General features: G+C 49.8%; 2 protein-coding genes across 5 annotated transcripts in view; both read left to right on the top strand.

Annotated features, from left to right (window-relative positions):
* Positions 1 to 11,308, top strand: part of ACVR1B (activin A receptor type 1B) — a 28,936-nt gene extending 17,628 nt beyond the window's left edge. For all 3 annotated transcript variants that reach the window (XM_011382351.2, XM_011382350.2, XM_011382352.2), the window contains 5 exons: positions 1,453 to 1,620; positions 2,643 to 2,799; positions 3,992 to 4,116; positions 6,508 to 6,638; positions 8,155 to 11,308. In XM_011382351.2, the coding sequence (XP_011380653.1) occupies positions 1,453 to 1,620; positions 2,643 to 2,799; positions 3,992 to 4,116; positions 6,508 to 6,638; positions 8,155 to 8,280 (707 nt within the window). In that variant the 3' untranslated portion in view covers positions 8,281 to 11,308. The remainder of the gene's footprint in view (positions 1 to 1,452; positions 1,621 to 2,642; positions 2,800 to 3,991; positions 4,117 to 6,507; positions 6,639 to 8,154) is intronic.
* A 7,260-nt stretch (positions 11,309 to 18,568) lies between these two features.
* GRASP (general receptor for phosphoinositides 1 associated scaffold protein) lies at positions 18,569 to 25,457 on the top strand. 2 transcript variants are annotated; one of them, XM_011382348.2, is made up of 8 exons: positions 18,569 to 18,867; positions 20,947 to 20,996; positions 22,604 to 22,658; positions 22,741 to 22,843; positions 23,978 to 24,071; positions 24,175 to 24,241; positions 24,448 to 24,514; positions 24,973 to 25,457. In XM_011382348.2, the coding sequence occupies exons 1-8, from the start codon at positions 18,625 to 18,627 to the stop codon at positions 25,455 to 25,457; spliced, it is 1,164 nt and encodes a 387-aa protein (XP_011380650.1). In that variant the 5' UTR covers positions 18,569 to 18,624. The 2 variants fall into 2 exon arrangements, with proteins under 2 accessions (XP_011380650.1, XP_011380651.1); XM_011382349.2 differs by lacking the exons at positions 18,569 to 18,867; positions 20,947 to 20,996 and adding an exon at positions 22,203 to 22,274.

Below are 25,457 nucleotides of genomic sequence, written 5' to 3'. Positions count from 1 at the left end.
ACCATGCAGTGATGGTTTTATAGTTTGGAAGAGTCTCTCTGGCAGTTGTGACAGTTTGCTCCCACAGCGATTTTTAGAAGTTAGTGTCTACAAAGCCTATGGAAGATGCTAAGTGTTTATTTTTCCTTCCTAAAACAACTGCTCATTCCCCACATTGCTATGGGGGTTTATAGTGACCTCATCTGCTCCTGAGCTGAAAAGTGTTAGACTCTACACAAAGGAAGAAGAGGAAGAGAGAATTTTTTTACTCTTTATGAATAAGCTGTTCCTTTTTTAAAAAACAGCTTCACCTTTTGATAAGATTTAAACCTTACATATATTTTAAAAGATCAACATAGTCTTCCTTTTTAACATACTGGCAGGGCCCTCAAGACTTGGGGCTGGTTGTAGTATAATAGGGGTATGTTGGGTGGACCCCTTGTTTGTAATCAGAGAAGTCAAGATTGGTGTTTTTCCAGGAGCCACTCCCTTTATTGATTCTGGCAGCTGTGCGAGAAGGGATCTGGCTGTTGAAACCCACATTAGGGCCAGGGGAGGAGAAAATCAGACTGTTTCATTCTTGCCTTTTTAACATGATATGTATAGTGTAGAGTCCTGGAACTAGCACCAGCCCGGAATTTAGGCGATCTCAATTTACTTTCCAATTTTCCTGTTGACAGCAGCATAACCTAATTAGATTGCCAGCTTTTGGGGTTTTTTTTCTCTCTCTCTTCTTCCCCCTCCTCTTTCCCACTGTGCTCTCTTATACACCCACACCATTTATAAAAGTGTATGCTGTCCACCTTCCATTGCTCTTCTGAGGCTAAGATGACCTCTCTGGAATACTTGGACGTGTGCTCTTCATGTATCAAAAAGTGGTTTTTTGGCCTGGAATACATTAATGCACAAAGGAGCCCTTTCCTGCTCTCACAGAGAGCTCATAGCCTGGTTGGAACAATGCACTTAGGAAAGAAATGCTACAAATGAGACTAGGGTAGGCTGTGCTCAAAGGGTCTTCGAGCACCGAGGAGGACCTGCGAAGCCTTTCTCTTTGGCAGTGGTGGATACAGCCAGTCGTGGTTGCTAATGTGTGGATGAGCAGGTCTCTTCAGAATCAAAAGCAGTGTTGCAGGTGTTACCTGTTACTTTCCCTAAGCACATGCTTCCTCTTCTCCTGGATGCCTTATATTTCAAATTTGGTGTAACAATGGAGCACTGTAAAGAATCCTGTAGCCACCTGCAAGAAATAAGGGAGCAAGTCTAAGAAAGAAATGTTCTTCTGACCTTCCTGGAGCCTAGAACTGGTAGACACCTGTAGATGAAATGGGCATAGAGGGGGCTGCAGGAGGTGTGCAAGGAAGAAGCAGGAATTCAGGAATCTAACTGGAGTCTGTCTGGTACACATAGTCTTCCTTTCCTGCCTTAACCTCTGTGGTTGTGTCTTTTCTGGAACTCCTCTGTGGTTCTCTGCAGATAATGGCACCTGGACCCAGCTGTGGCTTGTCTCGGACTATCATGAACATGGCTCCCTGTTTGATTATCTCAACCGGTACACCGTGACGATTGAGGGGATGATTAAGCTGGCCTTGTCTGCTGCCAGCGGGCTGGCACACCTGCACATGGAGATCGTGGGCACCCAAGGTGAGTGGACCCAGCCGAGAGACAGTATAGTTGGATAGACTTTAAAAGTTTGTACCACCCTGATTTAGTTCCCAAAACTCCTTAACTGAGAAAAGTGGACCTAAGAACTGTAATCTAAAGGAAAGAGGTTTGAGCTTTACTTGTATGAAAGGTAAAAAAACCTCATGGGTTTTTTTCCCACCTGTCTTCAGAATTCCCTCAGGGACTCTAATGCAAATGTTCAGTTATTTTTCATTCCATGGCCTGACACGTTAGATGTTGGTTGGTGAGCTAGTGTTCATTGAGTGATCATCTCAGAAGCCCGTAGTGCACATGTAAGAGAATGGAACTAAGAAGATTGAACAGACTCATGGAACAGAAGCATCAGTTCAGTAATTTCACACATTCATTTTTGGGGACAGCTGACTTAAAGACTGCTGGGTGGATTATACACTGGGCTTTGCTAATCTAGGAAGGTTTGTGGGAAGAAAAAGACCTCGGGCATCCCTGCTGGTTGACTGTAACAGCAGCTCTTGGGGAAACCCTGGATCTTGTCGCAGTAGCAGGTGTGCTCCCTGATGCCTGGCTGACCAGGGCAACAGCCCTTGCTGGTCATGACAGAAAACCAGCCATTAAAGTTTGGGCCTGTTCCCAGCCTCTGTGGTGATATTAGCAATCCCTATTAATTGCCAAGGCAGCAACTTTTCTCTGAATTCCTCAACAATTCAATACTAGAGCATATTAGTTCTGGAAAGGCAAGTAGTAGTAGTATTAATAGTAATATTAGCTAATACTATGCTTTTCTAAGCTCTTTACTTACCTATATGAGTGCATTTAATCCTCACAGCATTCCCAAGAAGTAAGTACTGGCATTAGTCTTGTTTTATGGTTGAGGGGACCGAAGTACAGAGGGGTTAAGTCACTTTTCCAGGGTTAGTGGGTGGCAAAGGCAACACTCGAACCCACCCAGTCAGGCTGCAGAGTCTGTGTTTTTAACACATTTTACTATCTTTCTTTAAAGATCTCTGTTTTTTCTCTCCCAGGGAAACCTGGAATTGCTCATCGAGACTTAAAGTCAAAGAATATCCTGGTGAAGAAAAACGGCATGTGCGCCATTGCAGACCTGGGCCTGGCTGTCCGTCATGATGCCGTCACTGATACCATTGACATTGCTCCAAATCAGAGAGTGGGAACCAAACGGTAGGAAGGCCCTAGGCCTCTGTCCGTGCCCTACACTTGTTCCGAGCAGTCGACGTGTGGCCCTTCCCGTTGCACAGGAGAAGGTGTAGAAAAAAGAGGTGTAATCCTTGCTCTAAGACAGCAGAAAGTAGAACACCCACTCCCCACACTGGAAAGCTACACAGTCACATCTAACAGATATAAGTGCCAAGAGCACAGCTCCATAGAACTGTATACACATAGTTGTTGGTGGTGTTGGGTAGTGGAGAGCAGCAGAGAAAGAGAATCTGGAACAAGATTTGGAGGGCGCATAGGCACCGGACTTGCCTGTGGGAAGAGGGAAATGTTGCTGTCCAAAGGGATGGCTTGTGTAGAGACCCCCGGGGAGGCAGGAAGCATGTTTTGCTTGGGGTTTAGAGAGCAGGTTTGCCAAGCCAGAGCAGAGGTAATCTAGAGTGGAGATTAGGGCACCCCCAGGATTATAGGCCTGCTTCCCGCTTCATACAGAAGTGAAATAAGGACTAAGGAATTGTGATTGCAGATTGACTTCATGAGTTGTGAACGGAATTGTCTTTTAATAGGATGGAACAGGAGGTCTGTTTTTCTGCTGAATCTCAGTGCATTTCACTGAATCATGTTTTTTCCCTTTGACCTGAATGAATGACCTAAGCCCCAAAGTGTGAGGCCTGAGGTGATCCCCTGATTTTCCTTACTGTGTATGTGGAGGGGAGTGGCTAGAGTAGTACTAATTAGCTGAGGGGTACATTGATGACTATCTGGAATGAATTTTCACATATCTGTAATCAGGATAGATAACAGAAGTGCAGAAGGACATTTAATGTCAGCCCATTCCTGTGGTTACATTTAACAAAGTCCAAGACCTTTGTAGCAATCAGATTTTATGTACTACTAACTGCCCTATGGCCCACAGTACAAGTACCTTTGCCAAGAAATCAAAACATGCTAAAAGTAAATCTTGATGGTTAAAAAGTAGCAATACAAATAAGAGTAGCCTAGTATCATCAAACTTACTCTGAAGTATTTAGATTCAAATCCAAAACACATGGGAGTTGCAACAAAGAGAATTGATCTCTTCCTCCTCGCCAAGGGGCTATCTTGGGGTGATGCTTGCCAATATTCAGAGGGCCCCTGAATCAATAAGTAGAGAAGTCATCTTTTTCTGTGCATGATCATGTTTCCTTTGCTGTTGTAGATACATGGCCCCTGAAGTACTTGATGAAACCATTAACATGAAGCACTTTGACTCCTTTAAATGTGCTGATATCTATGCCCTTGGACTTGTATATTGGGAGATTGCCCGAAGATGCAATTCTGGAGGTACCTTTCTTTTCTGCCTTCTCTTGCTCCTGCCTCCCAGTTCAGGATGCTGGATTACCGAGGGTGTTGGTGTTCTACTGCCTTCTTTCTTTTTACAACCTGTTGGATGCCTAGTGTCAGAGCACATGACACTTAGGGTTCTCATCAAAGATAAGGGAACCTTGGAGGCAGTTATGCAAAGGGTGTGTTTACTCTTTAGACCAGTTTCTAAAATAGTGTTGTACATTGCGATAACCATTTTGGAGGTTCAGTTGGCTTTTTTTTTTAACACATCGTTTTTATTGGTTTGTGGAGGTTGAGAAAGCCTGAGTGGGAATAGCACAGGACTAATACAGGAGTCTCCTTTACATAGGAGGCAGTATATGCTAACATACTGGCTCTCAAGCTACATTCCTGGGGAACATAGGGTTTCCTTGATAGGATAATAGTGGTAATTTCTCAATTTTTAGGAGAAAGCTTAATGCATAGAATTTTCTCAAAATGAGTTTTTTTCTCCTGTATTTTTTTCTTAAATCTTCCAAAGATTTAATTCCAAATTTGCAATTGCTCATCCATGTCAGAATCCAGTGAAAGGTAGTATCAGATATAGCAGAAAACATTTTTTTTCATCAGCTTAGTACATCAGTATTTTACAATGACTTTCAAGTATTCTGCCACGTGATCAAGTTCAAGAACCCTGCCCTCAGCCATTTATCTTAGATGTAAGTGATTCCATGTCAGTGGAAGGTGATTAAATTAAATTAATTAAAAAGAACTGGTTAGTCTTCCAGCAGAACCCTTTTCTGTATTATTGCCTTTTTCCCTTTATGGTATTTTTGGAAAGACCCAACTTAGGGAGAGGGCACCCAGGTATTATTCATGGAATTATACATCTTAAATTTTGATCATTATATAAAAACAGATTTTAAAAAATCTGGTCACACAGGTCTTAAACTGAATGAGTTAATTTTTTTCTTCCTCATATCAATTATAAATTTAGGCTAAGTGTATGTTAATAATGCTAACACCACTTGTTATATATAAACTTATTTAATCTTTGTTACAAACTTATACCCGGAAAGTGGGTTCTATAACTGTCACCATTTTGCAGTTGAAGAAAATTTATCACAGAGAGATTAGGTAGTTCGTCCAAGGTCACACAGCTAATGAAACTAGGATTCAAACTTTGGCAGACTGAGGCCAGAGCTTAAGCTCTTAACTACCCCTTAGATAATTACTAAGTCAGATTCTGTTTAAAAATCTCTCCTATTAGCTCAAGTTTTTCCTGGAAAAGGCCATGAGAAAGCTATACTGGATTTTTTAAATTAACTTTTTATTATGGAAAATATTTCAGTTTGGTAGGTCTAAAAGATAAGGACCTCAAAAATATACTCGTATCACACTAAAAAATGAACATTAATTCTTGATGTCATTTACATCAGTGTTAAGAATTCCCCAATTTTTTCCTAAATTTTTTAAAAACAGTTTGTTTGAATCAGAGTTCAAATAATGTTCATCCATTGCAGTTGATTGATGTACCTCTTAAGTCTCGTAATCTGTAAGTTTCACCTCCATTTTTTTCTTCCACGGTTTTTAATTAGAGAATCCAGTCATTTGTCTTATAAAGTTTTCCTGTCTAGGTTTTGCTGATTGCCTTTTCATGGAGTTCATATGTTCTCTTGTTTCCTATAATAGTCAGATTTAAGACTAGTACATATATTCCCACCCCACCAAAACAATCCTTCTGTTACAAGGCGCATAATGTTCTCTCTTTTTGTGAAGTTAACAGCCATCGATGATCATTGTCCAAATCCAAATTTATTAAGATTGAGAAATGCCAATATTATGATTCTGTCAATCTTCATGTATTAGCTAGATTTCTTGAAAGAGAAACTTATCCTTAATTGTCTCTGGTTACCAAGATGTATAATTTAAATAAGAAAGACAGGAAAAATACTTGACTTTTATTTATTTACCATTTTTCAAAATAATGAGTTTGTTCACTGTTATCCTACAAAAGTGACTGAGGTTTTGGGGGTTTCTTTGTTGTTGATGTTGTTTAGTATCATTATGAACTGGTGGGTTTTAAATATTTTCATTGAAGTTATTAGTTAGTCTTACTGTTGCTTAAATATTCTCATCTTTGGCTAGTTGGCAGCTTTTCAAGTTAGTGCCTTTTGACTTAACCTCAGTGGTCTTTGATAGTTTTCTTGTGTTTTGGTATGAAAAAGATGTCCCTGGCTAATCTCGTGTACTTCTTGCTCTATATCCAGATCAGCCAAGCTCTCCAGAGAGCCCTAGATCCTCTTAGTGGGAAGTAGTATTTGCAGATCACAGTGTGGTGGTTCTCACTGGCTTTTGAGTAATCTCTTCCTTCTATTGGCAACTCAGGTGAACTTTTTTTTCTCCTAGGAGTCCATGAAGAATATCAGCTGCCATATTATGACTTAGTGCCCTCTGACCCTTCTATTGAGGAAATGCGAAAGGTCGTTTGCGACCAGAAGCTACGTCCCAACATCCCCAACTGGTGGCAGAGTTATGAGGTAGGAAGCTCCCCCTGCCTGGTGCTGCTTTTCCATTTGCCTGATTTCTCTATCTTACTTGACAGTAGGTCCAACTCCAAGGGTACTGCCGAGTGTCACTTATGATATACCACTATGTGCTGTTACACACTAAGCCCTGAGGGGCCACAGTCCCTTGTCCTGGGCACTGTCTGGTCTCCTTTGGAATGGACAGACTAGTGGAAGAAAAAGAGTTGGTCTCCAGGCACAGATGAGAGAGGTGGGCAAGAGACAGAAACAAAAAGCGAGCAGGAGCAAATAGACCTGTCTAACTAGAAAAGTGGCTGTGGAGCCACAAGGGTGAGCCAAGCACTATGGCTGAGTGAAGAAGAAGCCTCCATGAAGGGTACAGAATAAGGGATTGGACTTAGCGAGAACATGTCTGTGAGAGAGGTGGCCTTTCTAACAACTCAGAAGAGAGGAGGGTGGAGAGAATTTGAATTTGGAAGAGATGGCAGATGAAGTGGGAAGGGGACAACATTTGGTAGAAAGAATTGATATGAGGACTAATTTATGATACAGGTTCCTAATAAACATTGTTCTTAAAGTCTTCAGAGGGTTTGCCTGGCTAAGTGCACGTGGGCCTCCTTTTCCCTCAGGGTTCTGCTTTTAAGGAGTATAACCACTAGAGGGCGTTTCTGCATCGAAGAGCAAAATTACTTAGTTCACATTTTAGGGGATGCCTTCTCATTGCTTAGTAGAGCAGCACTTTCCAAAATGTTTCTTGGACTCCCCAGGTTAGGTATACTTCAGAGGATGAGTGCGAAACTGGAAGAGCTGGTTTTACTGCCCTCCCCCACTCCCTCTTCAGTCAGTGCTGTTTACATGTTGGGATTCAACTTAGACAAATAGGTTCCACTGTTACACAGAATTTTGAAAACCACCGGCCTAGGGCAGCAATTGAGGAACTTTACAGCCCTCAACAATCAGCACAGTCCATAGGTGACCTTCCATGTCACCTCTTGGCCCTACCATAGTGGTCGCCTATGTCGTCCTGGCAATGGCAGTGTAGTGTTCTGCCCCTGACAGGATGCTTTCAGGCTTTCAGGGGCTGCTTTCCTACTTCTTCACCATGCCTCTCCCCCAGTCTCTGCATACGAACCGTGGGATTACAGCCAGTGTGTGCACCTGCCAAGGTGTATCCCTGGTTCATATGCTGCTTTTTAAAAGAACAATGAGTAAACAATCAAACCTGACAGAAATGATTTTCAGGTCGCAGTCTGTCGTGGATATTTCTTTCAAGATTACCCAGATGATGGGGAATGGCCAACTGTTCTTGCAGAGAGGGTCTCCCCTCTTCAGGATGCAGCTTTCTCCTTTTGCCTGCACAACCTGTCCCTTAAGGAAGGGTGCGCCAAGGGGAGAAGTATGTTGCAGAGCATTTTCCTAGGGGGAGAGGAGATTTTGATGGACTGCACTGAGAAATGAGGAAGAACCTAGGGACCAGAAAGGCTTCCACAGGGCAGGGTCAAATTGACACCCTCTGGTCTCTGTGCAGGCGTTACGAGTGATGGGGAAGATGATGCGGGAGTGTTGGTATGCCAACGGTGCGGCCCGCCTGACTGCTCTGCGTATTAAGAAAACCCTTTCCCAGCTCAGCGTGCAGGAAGATGTGAAGATCTAACCCTGTTCCACTCCCCCTACACAACAACCCTGCGCAGCAAGGACTATACACAGAGCTGCCATGTTGAGCGTACGATGGAGGCCTACCTCTCGTTTCTGCCCAGCCCTCTGGTCAGAAGCCCTGGCCTGCAAGAGGGACAGAGCCCGGGAGACCTGCTCACTCTCACGTTGGGTTTGAGACACAGACACCTTTTATATTTACCTCCTGATGGCATGGAGACTCTGAGAGCGAATGGTATGGAGAACTCAGTGCCACAACTCAAACTGGTTGTAGTGGGAAGTCCTGCAAAACCCAGTGCATCTGGCCGATAGCCAGGAGTGGTGCCGGGGAAGCCTGGGAGGGCCCAGGCGAAGCCGAATGTTGCCAGTGCTAGCTAGCACTGAGGATTTTCCTCCAGGGAGCAACTCCAGCACATCGAGATGGCCCAGAGGAACCAGAAGTGCAGCCCCTCTCACAGGCAGCTGTGGGCCCCGTGCTCCGCCCTCGCACGGACATCTGGAGGGACTGCCAGTGGAGGCAAAATCTGCCGCCTGTCTGTCCAGCCGTGTGTGCATGTGCCGAGGTGCATCCTCTGTTGTGCCTGGTTCGTGCCATGCCCTTAAACGTGTGTGTGTGTGTGTGTGTGTGTGTGTGTGTATGTGTGTGTATGTGTGTGTCTATAGGTGCGTACTTCCCTGCTTGAGCTTTTGGTGCATGTGCAGGTCAGGGGTGTGGTTGTCATGCCGTCTCTGCGTGCTGGTGCCTCTGTTCAGTAGTGAGCAGTGTCTTGTGTCCTGGTGCCCTTCTCGGAGGTCTCCCTTTCTTCCCCCACTCCCTGGAGCCCTGAGCCACGGTCGTCCTCCCTTCCCAGCAGGCTGCTCTGCCCACCTTATGTCAGCAAAGCTCTCCCTCTCCATTTCAGACCGGAACCAAAGCTGGCCCAGTTGTCCATGGCAGGCGAGGCTTTTGGGTCCAAATGTGAAGGAGGGGTAGGGCGGGCAGGGAAAGCATCTTAGTGGAAGTCTCGGGTGTTGTAGTCAGTGGCAACCGTGGGAAATGAGCCAGCCCAGGGCATCAGACTCGGCAACATCAAGGAAGGCCCAAGGAATTTGAAGCCCAGATCTTGGGACTCAGATTGGAATGTCACATCTGTCTTTCATATCCCAGATTCTGGAAACAGCAGTGTATATTTTTGGTGGTAGGTTTAGGGTGGGGAAAGGAAAGGGGGGCAAAGAATGGGGAGGGAATAGGGGTGGGAGGGAGGCATCTGCATGGGTCTTTTACTGGATTATCTGATTACGGTGGAGGGAAGATATAAGGCTTGCACCCACTTCAGGGGCCCTTCTAAAGGGAACAGCCTGAGCTGAACCTGATATTTAACCTGAGTGTAGTATTTAACGATGTCTAGAAGCACGGTTGTGGGTGGTGGTTTGGTCAGCATATCTTAGGTATATAATAACTTTGAAGCCATAACTTTTAACTGGAGTGGTTTTAGGTTTTTGTTTTGTTTTGTTTTGTTTTTAATTTTATTGGGAGGGTCTGGATTTTAACTTTTTTTAATATTAAGTTTTTATAAAAGGAAAACCATCTCTATGTGATGATTACCTCTCAATCTATTTGTTTTTAAAGAAATCCCTACAAAAATAACCACACACAAAAAAATGCTTCAATCATACGCACATAGCTCGATCACACTGGAAATGTCTGTCCTTATACCTGAGCCTGTCCCCACCCAGCAGTGAGAGTCCCTCCTTGCCCCGGGAGTCAGTCTCTCTTGAGCTTTGTCCCCCGACCCTGCCTATTCTATAAGCGGTTTTTGTGCTGGGGCCCTAGCTTTTTGTGCATTGTCCAGCTGGTTGCACCTTCTCCTCCCCCAGGCATTTATTCAACAAATGTTTGTTGAGTGCCTGCTGGGTGCCAGGCGTCGCGCCAGGCACTGCCAGTGCAGCTGCGAACAAGACAGGCTTGGGTCCTACTCTTGGAGCACTGAAGAAGGAGCTGATCCAAGTTAGTGGATGCCTGTTTTGAAACCAGAAGTTTTCATACAGTAGTTGGTTCTGAGAGCCTTTTGAGCCTGGAATGATTGCTCTTATAGAAGACCACCAAGGAGCAAGGATGCCCCTCCTACACACCAAAGAGACCGGTGGTGGGCATGAGAGCCCAATCACTGCATTCATTCTGAGCCCCTCCTGCCCCCAGGGGAGCATGTTATGGATGCAGCCTCAGAGCACCCCTGCCTCCAGCCCAGCGATTCTCTGCCAAAGCTTGTGGAGGAGGGGGAGAGCCCTCTCCCTGCTTACATGTTTCCCCTATGCCCTGGCCTTCCTATTTATTTTCCTGATGTATTGCCTCTTTCCTTGTGTTAAAGGAGATCTTCCCCTAACCTTTTGGGCCAATTTACTGGCTACTGATTACTTTCCCTTGAATACCAATTGTCATCAGGGGGACCTTCTTTCTCCACCCCTGTGGACCCCCCACCTCTCCACCCTGCAGCAGAACCTGGCGGGTTCTAGGTGGTAACAGGAATTAGACTCCTGTGTCCCTTTCACAACCAGCCTCTGGGATCTGCCAACACTCCTCAACCCAGGGATTCCCAAGCCACTAGCCACTCCCCAGGTGGCCCTCCTGTCCTCACCACGGACAAGTCCAGCTCCTCCAGGGGAAGACTGAGCAGTTTTTTGGGAAGCTCTCACCTTCACCCCCACCACTCAACACCAGGAGTTAGAGAGTTGGGGAGAAACTACAGCCTGAAGCGTGCTGTTTGGCCCTGAGGCCAACCCTGATCCTTAGGGCTACCTGCACCTCTGGATTCACAGACCAAGTCCAAGCCCGTTCTTATTGTCGCCATCAAGGCCCCCGAACGGCATTCTCGGTACTTCTGTTTGTTTTTGTACATTTTATTAGAAAGGACTGTAAAATAGCCACTTAGACACTTTACCTCTTCAGTATGCAAATGTAAATAAGTTGTAATATAGGAAATCTTTTGTTTTAATATAAGAATGAGCCTGTCCAATTTCTGCTGTACATTATTAAAGTTTTATTCACAGAGCTGTTCTGGTGCTGTCTCTTTTCTATCTGTGGACTGCTCCCAGCTGTTGTCAGGGGGAGTTGGGCACAGGCAGATGTTCTAAGGTAGTGTTTCTACCCTCCCACCTGCTGGGGTGTGTTGTCAACACGCAGCGGGTCACATCAGAAGAGGGGCTGATCTGCTCAAGTTGGGTCTCCGACTGTTCCTCTGTGTTTCATAGAGGAGGGCCTGGCATGTGAGAGGGATCAGAAAACACTGAATACCTTTTCTTGGGCTTTGTTTTGTCTTTTAGCATTGTTCTCTTTATACAAAAGAGGGTCTTGATCCTGCTTAGTCACAAATCACTTGGTCTTAAAGGCAGCCTAACTATCCAGGTTTTTGCTTGCCTCGATTTTTGCTTCCTCCTATGTCAGAGTATAAATGTGAATTTGGGGATGCTTAGGTGACTTTGATATGAGAGTCTCCAGTGGGTCCTCTGGTATTTTCACTGTGGGGGGTAGCTGCGAATGCCTCTCAATCTCAAAGCTGAGGGAACTGGGATTAAAGTCCTAGAATCTTAGAATCTTGTGTTTAGATGGGACCCTAGAGGTCGCCTGATCTACCACCCATGAGGCACTTGACTCCACGCAGGATTCCTGCCACAAGGTTGCAGGCCTGTGCTGCGACACTCAAGACTACAAACTTCCACCTGCTGGCCCTCTGCTCTGTAGAAAGCTCCTATGTAGAACCAGGCAACCTCCATGTGACTGCTATCCACAGGCGATTCAGAGCGCTTTCTCTCTTCCATATAAGGTCCCTTAAAATACTTGAAGGCAGCTGTCATGTTATCATGGATCTGGCAAAGCTTAGAGTTTCTTCAGTTAATATTAGCAAATACCAAAAACTTACCGTGTGCTAAAGCAATGTGCCAAAATTTGCTTTACGTATTTTAACTTTTAATTCTAAAACAGCGTACGAGGTGGGCATTACCATCCTCTCTTTATGGATTAGGAAATTGAGGGTTTGAGAAGTCAAGTAAGTTGCTAATAAATAAATGTAGCTCAAGAGTGGAAAAGACCTTGGGTTTGGGATGTCTGATTACAGACTGTGGGTCTTTAGCCTCTGCGTCCAGTCTCTATGGTTCCGCATACTTCCCGCATGCTGGTCGCTCTCTGCTTGAAGATTACTAACAGTGTTTCACCTTTGGAAGGCCCATGACAGGATACTTGAACTCATCTAAATTTTAATTTTATTGGGAGGGTCTGGATTTTAACTTTTTTTAATATTAAGTTTTTATAAAAGGAAAACCATCTCTATGTGATGATTACCTCTCATGGGTTTTTGTTTCACACATTTTAAATTTCTGTCACCCTAGGCCGTGTCTTCTGATCTCTGCAGTCTGGAAGACACTTGCTAAACACCGCCAAAACAAAATTAAGAGAGAGAGTAACGGTGTTCAAGAGACACTCAGGAACATGTCAGATGCAGAATGAAGGTGGCAGGAGGGGAGAAGTCTTTGGATCAAGGCAAGAATGGTGTGTTAGGGTTCTCCAGAGAAAGAGAACCAATAAGATGGGTGGATAGAGACATATTTTAAGGAACTGACTCAATTGTGGGGGCTGGCAAGTAGAAATCAGGCTGACAAGCTAGAGAGCCAGGGAAGAACTGGTGTTGCATCTTGTGTCCGAAGGCAGTCTGGAGGTGGACCTCCTTCTTCCTCAGGGGACCTCAGTCTTTTAAATCTTTCACCTGATTGGATGAAGCCAGCCCATCCACATTAGGGAGGATAATCTGCTTTCCTCAAACTCTGCTGATTTAAATGTTAATCACATCTAAAACATACCTTCACAGCAACCTCCAGATTGGTGTTTGACCAAACAACTGGCACCATACCCAGCTGAAAGTTGGTGGGCATCCCATGGTCAGGGTGGATGGGATTTAAGGACTATGGCATATAGACCTGGGTCTGTCAGGGAATGCTCCTTGGAAGCCAAGGATAGGGGCTAATGGGGTAGGAAGATTTAAGAAACAATTGGAAAGACTAGGCTCTAAATAGATTATTATTCAATAATAAGTGTTTATTGAGTAACCTTAGTGTGTAAAGCAGTAGGCAGAACACAAAGTTGAACAATCTGGTCCCTGCTCTTCAGTACAGAGAGGACAATAAGTCAGAGTTTGGCAAGTCCCATTACAGAGCAATACATAACATGTCATGGAAGCACAGATGAGGTGCCTAGGGAAATAAAGGATGGGTCCCTGCCCTCCAGGGGTTCCCTAGCTGGTGGAATGGACTAGTAAAGAGATAACTACAATGGGTTGAGAAAGGTGCTATGAGAGGGGTAGACACAGAATGCCCTGGGAACACAGCACAGACAGGAGGTTGGGATCAAGACAGGTGATATCTATTTTGGAGTAGCCATTGGCCTGCTGATTGGGGAGAGGAGCGGGTTTTAGTCAAAAAGAATGTGCCACCATTCAGGAACCACAGATATTCAGTATGGCTAAAGCAAGGGAGCCAGGGGTGCAATGAGGGAGTCTGTCGGAGCTGTCACGTGCTGAGAAGGCAAGGCTTCATCCTGGGGGCCACCAATGCCATCAGTTCCCCGTGACAGCTAACCCAGATGGTGCTAATCTAACAGTCATTTTTCCTCTTGAGTCTGGACTTGGTCCCCAAAATTTTCTCAACAGCATGTTTACGTGGATGGAGTTGTCCCATAAAACCTTTTTGTCATTCCTGATGTAGGGAATAGTCCATTTAAAGCAGGGTTTTAAGCTGGGGAGAGATGCGATCCTGTGAATTTGGGGATGATCACAGTGCTCACGTTAGGAGGCAATTGCAATGGTGGTAGTAGGAGCAGCTAGAAGAAAGGGAGAGACAGTTGGTGGAATGCACAGGTTTGGGGTGTGAGCAAATGCAAATGGTGAGGGAAAGAGGGGAGCTGACCAATTTGGAGTAAACGGGAGAATGTTAGCCCTGTGTACAACGCTGGCCCCTCCCCTGGGAGAGGGAACCAAGGATGAACCACTAGAGCAGCTGTGTTTGCTGAGAGGGTGGAGATCTGGGGAGTCTAGGGCCCTAAGAGCTTTCATTTTTCTGTCCTAGCTATCTGTACCTGTTCTGAAATGAGGCAGGGTGAAGTAATTCATACCCTCTGTCTTAGGAGTGGTGCGTGGATGCTGTAAGGAAAGGTGGAGAGGTAATCCTCCCTTCCTTCCGCCAGTCTAACATGTTCAAGCCGAAGACACCTTGCCACCCCAAGAGACAAGATAATCCCTGGCCTCTAGGTGGGACTAGACTCAGAGGCCACCCATATGAAACACAAATAAATTGCCATATCTGCCTTGCTCCTACTCCCAGACCCCCTAGAATCAAGTCTTTGGGCTGTAATGGATTCCCCCTGCTGCTGGGCTCCTGCGGGCCCAAGTACCACACACAGACACTATCCCATGGAAACTATTGAGCAATAGGAGCCATTAAGAAAAACAACCACTCCCTGCCTGTCAGCTGCCCACCGGCTGTCCATGCCTCCCTCAGTGTCATGCAACTGAGGGCCCAACCCCTCATTCCTGACCAGAGAGCCAGCTGAGTCCCAGGCCCTCTCCCTCTCACCTCCCCCTGCAATACCCAGAGAGGAGCCTGGGTGGCAGACTAGTCATTCCTTCCAGTTCTGGGATAAAGATTACTATGCTAGAGTTCTGACATTGAACGAGATTCCAGAGGGTCCTGAGCTTCTGGAACTCTCTCCCCCAGTACCCCAACTTCCTTAGAGCTTGACGAGGTCGGTAGAGGTAAGATCCAGCTCTCCCCCATTTCTTCCATGAGAGACTGCTAAATGTTAGGTATCTGCGCAAGGGCTTGTGCCAAAGAGAAGAGGATTTACCTTGGCCTGGTCCATTATCTGAGCCCCTGCTGTCTGTGCCTTCGGCACCGGCCAAGCCCTATTCTGAGAGCTGGGAGCCAGGGCAGCTGAGGCGAAAGGAAGCCAAACCTGGGGAGCTCATTCTGAAAGGCAAGGACTTGCTCTCAGGAATAAGGTACAGGCTGAGTGTAGATGTATAAGGAGCCAGAGCCATTGGGCTTTTGCAAGGAGGCTTCCCAGAGGGAGGAGAAAGGAGGGAGAGGTCTCCCAGTATGAAGTTGCTGGCAACATGCAGCATGCTCCCTCTACCTTCCTGAGCTTTAAGGAACTGCAGAAGATAGGATGAGGAAAACAGAAGCTAGACGAAATTCAGTCTTAGGAGGAAGTCATGGAGGGGGTTGGAAAAGGCAAAGCTTTAGGGGCCTCATGTACTGTCTGCTGTGTGGAGGTCACAGCACTGAGGCAGCCCACATGTCTGCCCTCCTGATGAATTTCACCTTCAGCAGGGCAGCACTGGCTGAGATCCGAACACAACCTCCTAACTGTGACACGTGTGCGATTCCAGAACCCAGTGATTAAAGGAGAGCCTGGCGTCTAGGGCACACAGACCCTCTGGGATAGGAGAGGAGTTAGTTGTAGGAGATCTGTAAACCAGCTGGGATTCCAGGTAGAGTCCAGCACCAGCCGTTCAATCTGGTTTGAAAATTTTCCACCAAGAGACTCATAACCACCAGAGGGCATCACCATCCCATGGCATCCTGGGCTCCCCAACATCTTCCTGGAGAAATTGGGGAGAGCAGGAGGAGGAATCAGGCACAGGTCTCTGGGCTCTCAGGGGAGCTACCTGCAGCTGAATTAAACAGTTTCTGGAGTCAGGAAACCTGGGATCTAGTGGGTTCTAGTTCCTATTCTGCCACCATCTTTCCCTTCCTGGCGTCAGTTTGCCTCCTCCGTTAAATGAGGGCTTGGACTACAAGGTAACCTTCCGGACCACAAGGCCCTTTCCAGCTCTGAAATTCCAGTAATTGGGGAAATCATGCAGTGAGCCTGACAGAAATTGCATCTCCTGGGCCCACCCTTACTCTGGGGCTCTCTGGGGCTCTCTGCTTGGCAGCAGGAAGAAACTTGTGTGACCCTCATTTCTCTGGTAGAGGCAGGGAGGCAGGCTGACCTGTATACTGGGAGCAAGTCTGCCTCCACTTCAGCCCAAAGGAGGAATGTCTCAACACAGGTGCTGTGACACCCATGGCATCCACTTCTCCAGGTTTTAGGCAAGGAGACGTCAGGTAGCCCTCTGGGATAGGTAGGGTGGTGGTCCTTCCCAGAAGAGGTCGTGCAAGATGCTCTTCTGTGGGTTCCTTCAAGGATCAGCTTGGGAGTGAAGATAGAAACCAGTGCCTCTCCTGCCTTCGCTCGTCTCCCCACCCCCACCCCACCCCAGCACAGATGCTGTCTGTCGGGAGCAGGCAGCAGACGGTCCAGGGGTCCATCTGTGCTAATGCTTCACAATAGAGTCCCATGTTTCCCCACCCGACACCCCCTCGGCCCTTCAGCTGATGGCCACTTGGTGGTGCCAAGGGGAGAAGTGGGAGGAGGGAGAGAAAAGCACTGAGGGAGTTAGCTCTTCTCTCCCAACAGTCCCCAATCCACCCCCTGCCCCCACCCAACAAAGCATCCTGCCATCTGGACTTGTATAATCACTGAGGGGTGGAGAAGCACCCCCTCCCACCCACACCTCCTGTAGGGCTAGAGCACTGGGGGACTGGGGGTGGGGAAGAGACAAACACAGAAAATCAAGGAGACAAGGCAGCAAGGGAACAGAGAGACCAGTGAATGAGATAGACAGGAGACAGAAAGCCTTTCCTGGTTGCCCCAAGTGGATGTGGCCACCTGCCCCTCTGTACTCTTCATGCCAGGTGTCTAATACAGCACATGTACATATACTACTCCCTACCAGACCAAGAGCCTCTGGAACCCCAGTGCCTAGCCAGAACCTGGCACAGAGCAGGGCTTAAATGCGGTTGAATGAAGAACTGAAGAAGACAACATCACGCTGTTAGATTGCAGGCTCTGGAACCAGGCTGCCTGGGTTTGAATCTCAGTTCTGCCACTGAGTAGCCTAGAGCAAGTTACTTAACTTCTCTGGGCCCCAATTTCCTCATCTGTAAGAGATGATAACGATTCCTATTTCATACTTTTATGAGGACCAAACGAGCTAATTAGTGTATGTAAATGTGCACACAGAACAGTGTGCACAGCACATGGTAAATGCTCAATGAATGTTAGCTATAAAGGCATAACAGATTTGGGAAGATGGGAGGAGGGGACAGTTGGGAACAGTGCATCCCACGCCTCTGTTTAGTGGCTGATGTCGGGACTTGGAGCCCTCAGTTGTGGTGCTGACGTCCTGTGGTGGCTAGCCACTCTTCAGACACATGGCCTGGCCTTCCACTTCCTCCTCTCACTTCTTATTCAGGCACCATTGATGACAGACTCCAGCTGGGCCTTCCCCACCTCTCTCATGGCCTGGCAGCCACAGTAACACAGCCTTAGGGATGGGCCCTAACACAGGGTCAAAGAATGGCTGAGCACACCCCCCAACCCTGAGCACCTTCTCAGCTCAGGTATATCCCCTTCTCCATGAGTCGACTCCATGGTAAGAATCTGTCTTCTGGGAAAGGGGTTATCTGACCTCCAATATCAGGAGCTGAGGAGAGGGTTTTCGCAGAGGGACCACTCCTGCCCCTCCGAGGGGAAAGGCCAGTAAACCCACTGCCTTCTGGGTTTCTGCCACTTCCCTTTCCCCTTGACTTGGGAAGAAGAGGCAGCCTTTTTCACCTCTGCTAGGGTAGCTGTATAAAGGGGAAATCCTGGGCCCTCTCAGTCCCTGGGGGCTTCTGCACATTCAGTTCAGGGGCATCTCTTCCCTCCAGGGGCCTCCCCCTCCCCCTGCACTGCCCCGCTGCCTCTCCCCTCTTGCATAAAGTCTCCTGCAGCCCCCAGGATCTCCTAGAATCTTCCCCTGGGTCTCCAAACCTGCCTATAATGACCTCTTACTGTTCCTCTGCCACCAGATGCCAACACGAGTCTCCAAAGCTGTCCATTACCAAAATTCCAAATCTCGCGCACAAGCCCCTTCACAGACACTACCCCCCACCCTACACCCGCGCCCCAGCCCCAGATATCACGGAGACCCCCCGCCCCGCCCCCTGCACCGTCCAGGGCTGCCTCCTCCGCCGCTAGGTTTTTCCTTCATGGAGCGCTGGGTTCCTGAGGCTTTCCCCAGCCTGGTTCGGCGGGTAGCAACCCTCTGGGGGTGGGGCCTGTCGCTTTTGGGGCGGGGCCCCCGGGAGGCCGCTCCCCTCTTGCCCTCCCGGGTCCGCCCAGCTCTTCGATTCTATAAAAGGAGGCGACCCGCCACCCGCCCGGCTGGCATCCCCGAGCCACTGCCAGTCCCTCCGCGCGGAGCTATCGCCGCCTTCGAGGGGCGCCAGAGCCATGACCCTCCGCCGACTCAGGAAGCTGCAGCAGAAGGAGGAGGCGGCGGCCGCCCGGGACCCCGCTACCCGGGCTCCCGACTCGGAAGTCGCTCCGGCAGGGACCCCGGCCTCGGGTCCCCCTGCCGCTGCCGCCAGCCCTGGGCCCCCCGGGGACGAGCTGTACGCGGCGCTGGAGGACTATCACCCCGCTGAGCTGTATCGCGCGCTTGCCGTGTCCGGGGGCACCCTGCCTCGCCGAAAGGTGAGTACCCCACTCTCCAAATCCTGCGGCGCCCACTCTCGGTACCCTGGTGCCCCTTTCTCCAGACCCGCTCAACCCTGCAACATCTCCGACCTGTGCCTGCGGACTCCCAATATCCCCCGCTGACCCCTACAACATTCTACTCGGAGTCCACCGAGTCCCCCTCGTTCTTCCCCAGCCCACTGATCTCCATGGCCACGTTCAGAAACCTGCTGAGTGCCCTCGGCCCTCTCCTCGGAAGGCGGCAGCCTCCTGCACCCGGGGCCATCCCCCACCTCCACGCTACCCAAGTCTTGGGGCTCTCACTCCGCTCCCCACACGCCGCAGCCCCATCCTGCTCCTCTCCCTCCTGACCCCCCAGCACCCTCTTCTCCTCCTCGCCCATCTGGCCGGCAGCCCCCGCGCCCCGCCTCCCTGTGCCCAGGTGTCTTGAGGGTCCCAGGATTCCTCGCTCGGGCTCTTCCAGTTGGAGCCGGGAGGCGAAGGGCTGGGGTCCCGCCGCTTGCCCAGACCACTGGAAGGTCCGAGCGCCTAGGGTGGAGAGGGAAGGCGGTGGACGCTCCGCATTGGAGAGATCGCTCGCCCCCCTGAGGGGACAGTTGGATGCCTGGGCTGGGGGCCTGCCTCCTTGCCCTGCGTCTGAGGTACGAAGTGCGAGGCCACCGCTCCCTAAACTTTAGCCGCGACCGGACGCAGTGGGAGGGGTCGCAAGGCGCCCGTAGGGCAGGAAGGATGCGGGCCGCGCCCGCCCTCTGAGTCTCCCCTTCCTCCAAGGGCTCTTCCTCTGGCCCGAGGGAGATCCGAGCTCTCAGAAGGGGGAACACAAGACCCAGGTTAAAGAGAGGGGGGCTGGTGGCCTTTCCTCACTCAGCCCTCTCCTCCTCCCCTGGCCCTTGGCTCCCCCCCACACAATGAACAGCTTGTTGAGAATTTGCATTTTATGAAAATAGGTTGGAAAGACAAAGGGGTCTCTCTCTCTCTCTATGCTGCCCGGTCCCATTTGGGAGCTGTCCCCACCCCTAAGGCCAATCTTTGGTTCTAGAGAAAGAGGGTTCCCTTCTCTTCCCAGCCTTGGGGCAGTCTGGGGTGGGGGTGGGGGCGGGGGTGGGGTGGGGTGGGGCGGGGCGGGGACGGGGGTTAACAAGGGCACCCACCAGGAAGGCCCTGGGCTCTTTGGGGCACATGGACAAGCCTTATTCCAGGACCAAAATTTAGGAAGCGAGACTGTTTTAGTTTCTCAAAGGCCCTAAAAAGGCAGGAACCCTCAGCTCTGTCACATATCCTGTCCCCTAAAAAAATAAAAAGAACTCCCAATCTCTCTCCTTAAGTCTAGTGAGACTTAAGCACACATTTGAGATCTAGATTTTTTTTTGTCCCAGAAAGCAATAAATATATGGTAATGTCAAGAGACCCAGGTAGAGCTGGGTACAGCTGATCACCTGCATCTGGGATCCACAGTTTGTCCCTGAAATAGGCTGTACTTTGGGGACAGTGGCTTGGCTCCTCTGACCCCTGCCTTTCTACATTTAGGCTGGAATTGCCAGCCCTCCAGACCTGGGCCCCTGACCTCAGCTGCCCCAAGTCATTGTCTGTGGCTGAAAGATTAGGAGAGACCTGACCGGCAGGGGGTCTCTGAAGTGCCCCTGCCCCTCTCTGGGAACGTTTGGGAGGAGCCCTGTGCCTCAGCTCTAGGGATCTGAGAGGCCTAAGACCTTGCAGTCATGTGCCCTGGGAGTGGAAACTACCACTATATCTAGATTAATGACTCCCCTACCCACCCCCCACCCTCACTCCCAGCCTGGGCTTAGAGGTTCATGCATCTGGAACCCAGGAGGACCCTTGTGTTCCTGAAGACCCAGTTATGGAGGTAAAGCCTAAGGAGAAAGCTACGGAGTGATACTGATAGTGGCACTGAGCAGGTGTGGAACTAGGACCAGACAGACAGGCAACAGGGAATGAAGTGCTGGGTCCAGGCCTGGAGCCCAGGTGACGGACCTTCCAGAGTAGAACTCTCAGCATCTGCTCAAGGACAACCCCTTTCTCACCTGCTTCTTCCTAACTCTCCATCTTCCCACTTAGGGCTCAGGATTCCGCTGGAAGAATCTCAGCCAGAGTCCTGAACAACAGCGGTGAGTCACCACCACCCCAGCCCCTGCCCTGCTTTAAAGGGTGAGGTGCCCAGGTGGGGGTAAGGGGCGGCACGACACAGCATCTCAGCCCAGTCCAGGGGGAGTCATTCTCCCACTCTTTTAGCACGTCTCCTTCACTAGGAGTGAGGGGCACGTGGGGGTGTGGACTGTATGAAGGGGGTGGCAGTAAAAGGAGGTAGGGACTTTTGAGTCATCAAGTGCTCCTCAACCTACTCCCAGTCCCTGACAGTTACCCCTTTCTGGGGAGATATGGATCTGGGAGGTGGAGGATGTGAGAGAAGTCTTCAGGGCCCTGAGCCCTCCCAGCCCTAGCAAGCTCTGAGGGCCCAGACCATAGCCAGGCCCTGTCCAGCTGCTTGAATCTGGGTGCCCCTGCCTCCAGAACCTCAGTCCTATCATGGTCCAATCCTGTGGCGGCCCTCTTAGGAAGGATCTGAGGTGGGGGCAGACACAGGTGCTGACCTTAGGCTTCACTCTGCCGTGTCCCATCCTGATTTGGGCCTGGCTTCTTCTAAAATGAATCAGCAGACTGTAGCCTGCTGGCCAAATTGGCCTGTTTGACCCTTGAGCTGAGTTGTTTTTATATTTCTAAAGGGTTGTTCAAATAAAAACAAAGAACAATATATGACAGAGGCTGAATGGGCCCCCAAAAGAAGAAAGCCTAACATATTTACTATCTGACCTTTTGCAGAAAAGTTTGCTAACCCTTCCAGAAAACCGGAAAGCACTGGGGTAGACAGAATTTTTCATCACTCTGCTCCCTGCCCCAATACACAGGGGGAAAGGCCTGCATTCAAAGTAGGGAAGAGCTCAGGTTGGGGCTGAGTTACCACTCAGCATTTGGAGGGTATCTGGGTCAAGCTGAGACTCCAGGGACATGAGTCTCCAGGGCCTTTATGAGGCTGTGAGACTTGAAGGGGACTTTGATGGCTGCTTTAACTCTGCCTCTGGTTGGGAGGGAAGGAAGGGGGTGGGGGCGAGCAGAGGAAACTCTGGGCTCCCCCAGCAGGCGAGGAATTGGAGCAGCTCCAGACCATTGTGTCCAGTGGGCAGGCCTTCAGTGCGGGAAGGAACGGCCTCCCGGCTCCCCTCCCCCAGCCCTCACATCTGGTGGGCTGGCTCCACCACAGCTGGGAGGAGCTGCTGTGGTCTGGGCTGAGCCTCGTGACTGGCCTCTAGGGGTGGGGCCAGCCCTCTCCCCAAGGCTGTAGAGTAGAGGCTCCAGGATGGGGCTGAATCTGGGGCTTCAGCTACTCAGTAAGTGGTACTCTGGGGCCCACTACAAAGCAGGAACTGGCTGAAAATTCAGCTAGCCCACTGCTCTAGGGGCCAGACATTCTCATCACCTTCCTCGCCTGGAGGCTGAATTAACTAACGCTGTGTGGTTGGATAAAGCTGATTTCAGCTTGGTATGGGGAGAGACATTTTCAGCAACTTGTGATGAGAATGAGTTGTCACTGGAGACAGTGAGCCCTGCCTGGATGTTCTAGAGCCGACCCCAGCATCAGTGGAGGGGCTGTTGTGGGACTGCCAAGCCCTTTTAAATTCTGACAGCCTTGATAATATGGCTCCTGTGTCTCCTGCAGGAAAGTGCTGACTTTGGAGAAGGAGGAAAACCAGACCTTCGGCTTTGAGATCCAGGTGGGAGAAGCTAAATGCAGAGCGAGTAAAGGGTTAGGAGGGCACCCCACCCCAGGGCTGAGAGTCCCCTTGTCTGTTACAGACGTACGGCCTTCACCACCGAGAAGAGCAGCGTGTGGAGATGGTGACTTTTGTCTGCCGGGTCCATGAGTCTAGCCCTGCCCAGCTGGCTGGACTCACACCAGGTGGGACCTGAGTCCAGGACATAAGGCTCTGGGAAGGGGGTATGACCTTCCTCCCAAATAGAGTGGTACTCTCGTCTTATTTGGGGAAAGCCAGAAAGAAGAATGGATAGGCTTTGGTTCCAGGCAAATTTGCCGTTTCTGTGTGATCTTGAGCAGTCCCATCTGTTAATGGGGATGATAAGATGTCCTCATACCACAATGTGATGAGGGGTTCCCTGGACACAGAGCCAGGGCCTGATAAATGCCAGATGTTGCTGCTGCTGTTCTGCTTCCTCCTGGCAATCTGGCAATCCAGCATGGGCAGGAGTTGGGGAAGGAGCAATTTCATTAGATCTGCCTGATACTGGGGATCAGCGACCATCTTGCCCTGACCTGGCCCAACTCTGCGTACCTGTGTTACTTCCTCTAATGAGGAAATGGTGTCTCTAGTAGGAGACCTTCGGAATTGGCCAAATCTATAATTCTAAGTCCCAGGAAGGGGCAGCCTGAGACTACATGAATTTACACTCCCCCAGTTCTATCACCATTTTCTTCCCTAAGCCCTCAACAACTTGTCCACTTACCACTAGTCCCTGGTAGCCAAGTGGTATGTTGCAACTTTGCAAAGTTGTTTCCTATCTACTCTCCCTCTTGATCCCCAAGGTAGCCATAGCTGGGATCCACACCTCCTTTTTACAGATAGAAAATGAACCCTCAAAGATGGTGGCTTGCCCTGCCTGAGGTCAGGATGCTCTGCAGTGGCACAGGATATCATGGCCTCTCATGCCTGGGGCCAGTGTTAGTTCTTAGCTTGGTGCCACTGACCCTGCCCTCTTCCTGTCTTGACTGGGACTCATGACACCCTGTGGGCTGGACTGAAATAACCAACTATAGGGGCAGCTCAAGGTTGCTGTGAGGGCTTAGCCTTTGGGGACAGAGCTTCCTGATGGTGGAGTGTAGGTGTGGATGTATTAGGGCCCTGCCCCCTAAGCTAGGGTGCTGGGCCTGGACAAGGTTTCTCCAGAACCAGGAGGAATGTGTGTGCGTGTGTGTTGGTGGGGGTGGGGGAGGGGAGGTTCAGGAGTATTCTGTGGGGTTATTACCCCTACCCTTTCGGTCTGAGATAAGGAGCTGGAATTCTGTTATCCTTGGCAGGGGACACCATCGCCAGTGTCAACGGCCTAAATGTGGAAGGCATCCGGCATCGAGAGATCGTTGATATCATTAAGGCATCTGGAAACGTTCTCAGGTATGTCCAGGTGCTGTGATCCCTGAAGACTCATGAGCTCAGCCTGTTTCAGTGTTTCCACACCTGGGGGCTCACTTAGCCTTTGATTCCTCAACCTCCTCAGGCTGGAAACTCTGTATGGGACATCAATTCGGAAGGCAGAACTGGAGGCTCGTCTGCAGTACCTGAAGGTAAAGCAGCCATTAATTTCCAGCCTCCACCCTCTTCTTCCCAAGCCCCTGCCGGCCCCACTCTTTGTTGGGGGGTCGTTTATCTGTCTGAACCTCCTTTTAGCTTTAAGTTTTCCTCTGTGTACTCCCTTATCCTTCCATCTGTACCCACCTCCTGCTAGTTTCTTGCTGGCTCCTGACAGTGAGGCGGGTGGTGTCTCTTGCAGCAAACCCTGTACGAGAAGTGGGGAGAATACAGGTCCCTAATGGTGCAGGAGCAGCGGCTGGTGCATGGTGAGTACATTGGGGTATGAAGGGCAACTTGTGCCCCTACTGATACCCCCATAACCTCAGCCATGCTTTTGCCTCAGAGCAAGTGGGTTACTACCCCCTCCGAAGTGAAGAAAAGTTTTCTGAGCTACTACTTGGGGTACAATACCGCCTGGGCTGATGCACACACATTTTTAGTTTATTCTCACAATAGCCCTCTGAAGGTAAGTATTAGATAGTATCATCTCTGTTGCACGAATGGGAACACCAAGGCTCAGAGAGCTTGTTTCAAATCCCTTCGGTGGCTCTTGTGTGGTAAGAGGTCCTCATAAGGATCTGAGTGTGTGATTCCTGTTTTACAGATGAGGGAAGTGGGGTTCGGGGTTGTGACCTTCCCAGGGCCACACAGATGGTCAATAGAAAGTTGCGGAGTTCTAGCCATACCCTCTGATGGCCCTCCTTGGTGTCTTCCGCTCTGGCAGGCCTCGTGGTGAAGGACCCAAGTATCTATGACACGTTGGAGTCGGTGCGCTCCTGCCTCTACGGGGCTGGCCTGCTCCCAGACTCGCTGCCCTTCGGACCCCTGCTGGCTGCACCCGGGGGCCCTCGCAGGGTCGCGCGGCAGTCTGGAGGAGACCCCGATGACGCCGTCTACCACACGTGCTTCTTCGAGGGCGCCGAGCCTCCAGTACCTCCACCGCCGCCCCCCGCCCGCGTGTCAGGCCTGGGCCCAGCGGAGGCTCTAATCTCCGGGCCTCGGGCGGGATTGAGCCGTAGCGCCAGCGTGCGGTGTGCAGGCCCCGGGGGTGGCGGGGGCGCGCCGGGCGCGCTCTGGACTGAGGCCAGAGAGCAGGCCCTGTGTGGCCCCGGTCTGCGCAAAACCAAGTACCGCAGCTTCCGCCGGCGGCTGCTCAAGTTCATCCCTGGACTCAACCGCTCCCTGGAGGAGGAGGAGAGCCAGTTGTAG

This window comes from Pteropus vampyrus, unplaced genomic scaffold (assembly GCF_000151845.1).
Source record: "Pteropus vampyrus isolate Shadow unplaced genomic scaffold, Pvam_2.0 Scaffold471, whole genome shotgun sequence".
Lineage (NCBI taxonomy): Eukaryota > Metazoa > Chordata > Mammalia > Chiroptera > Pteropodidae > Pteropus > Pteropus vampyrus.
Note: the sequence above shows the minus strand (reverse complement) of the source record. Positions and strands in the feature narration are given on the sequence as shown.

What these genes read in the sequence shown, in the direction of transcription:
- GRASP (XM_011382348.2), top strand. Translation starts at nt 18,625, where the DNA reads ATGACCCTCCGCCGACTCAGGAAGCTGCAGCAGAAGGAGGAGGCGGCG. An exon ending in GCACCCTGCCTCGCCGAAAG is followed by an intron (nt 18,868 to 20,946) that starts GTGAGTACCCCA and finishes CTTCCCACTTAG; the next exon opens with GGCTCAGGATTCCGCTGGAA. An exon ending in CCTTCGGCTTTGAGATCCAG is followed by an intron (nt 22,659 to 22,740) that starts GTGGGAGAAGCT and finishes TGTCTGTTACAG; the next exon opens with ACGTACGGCCTTCACCACCG.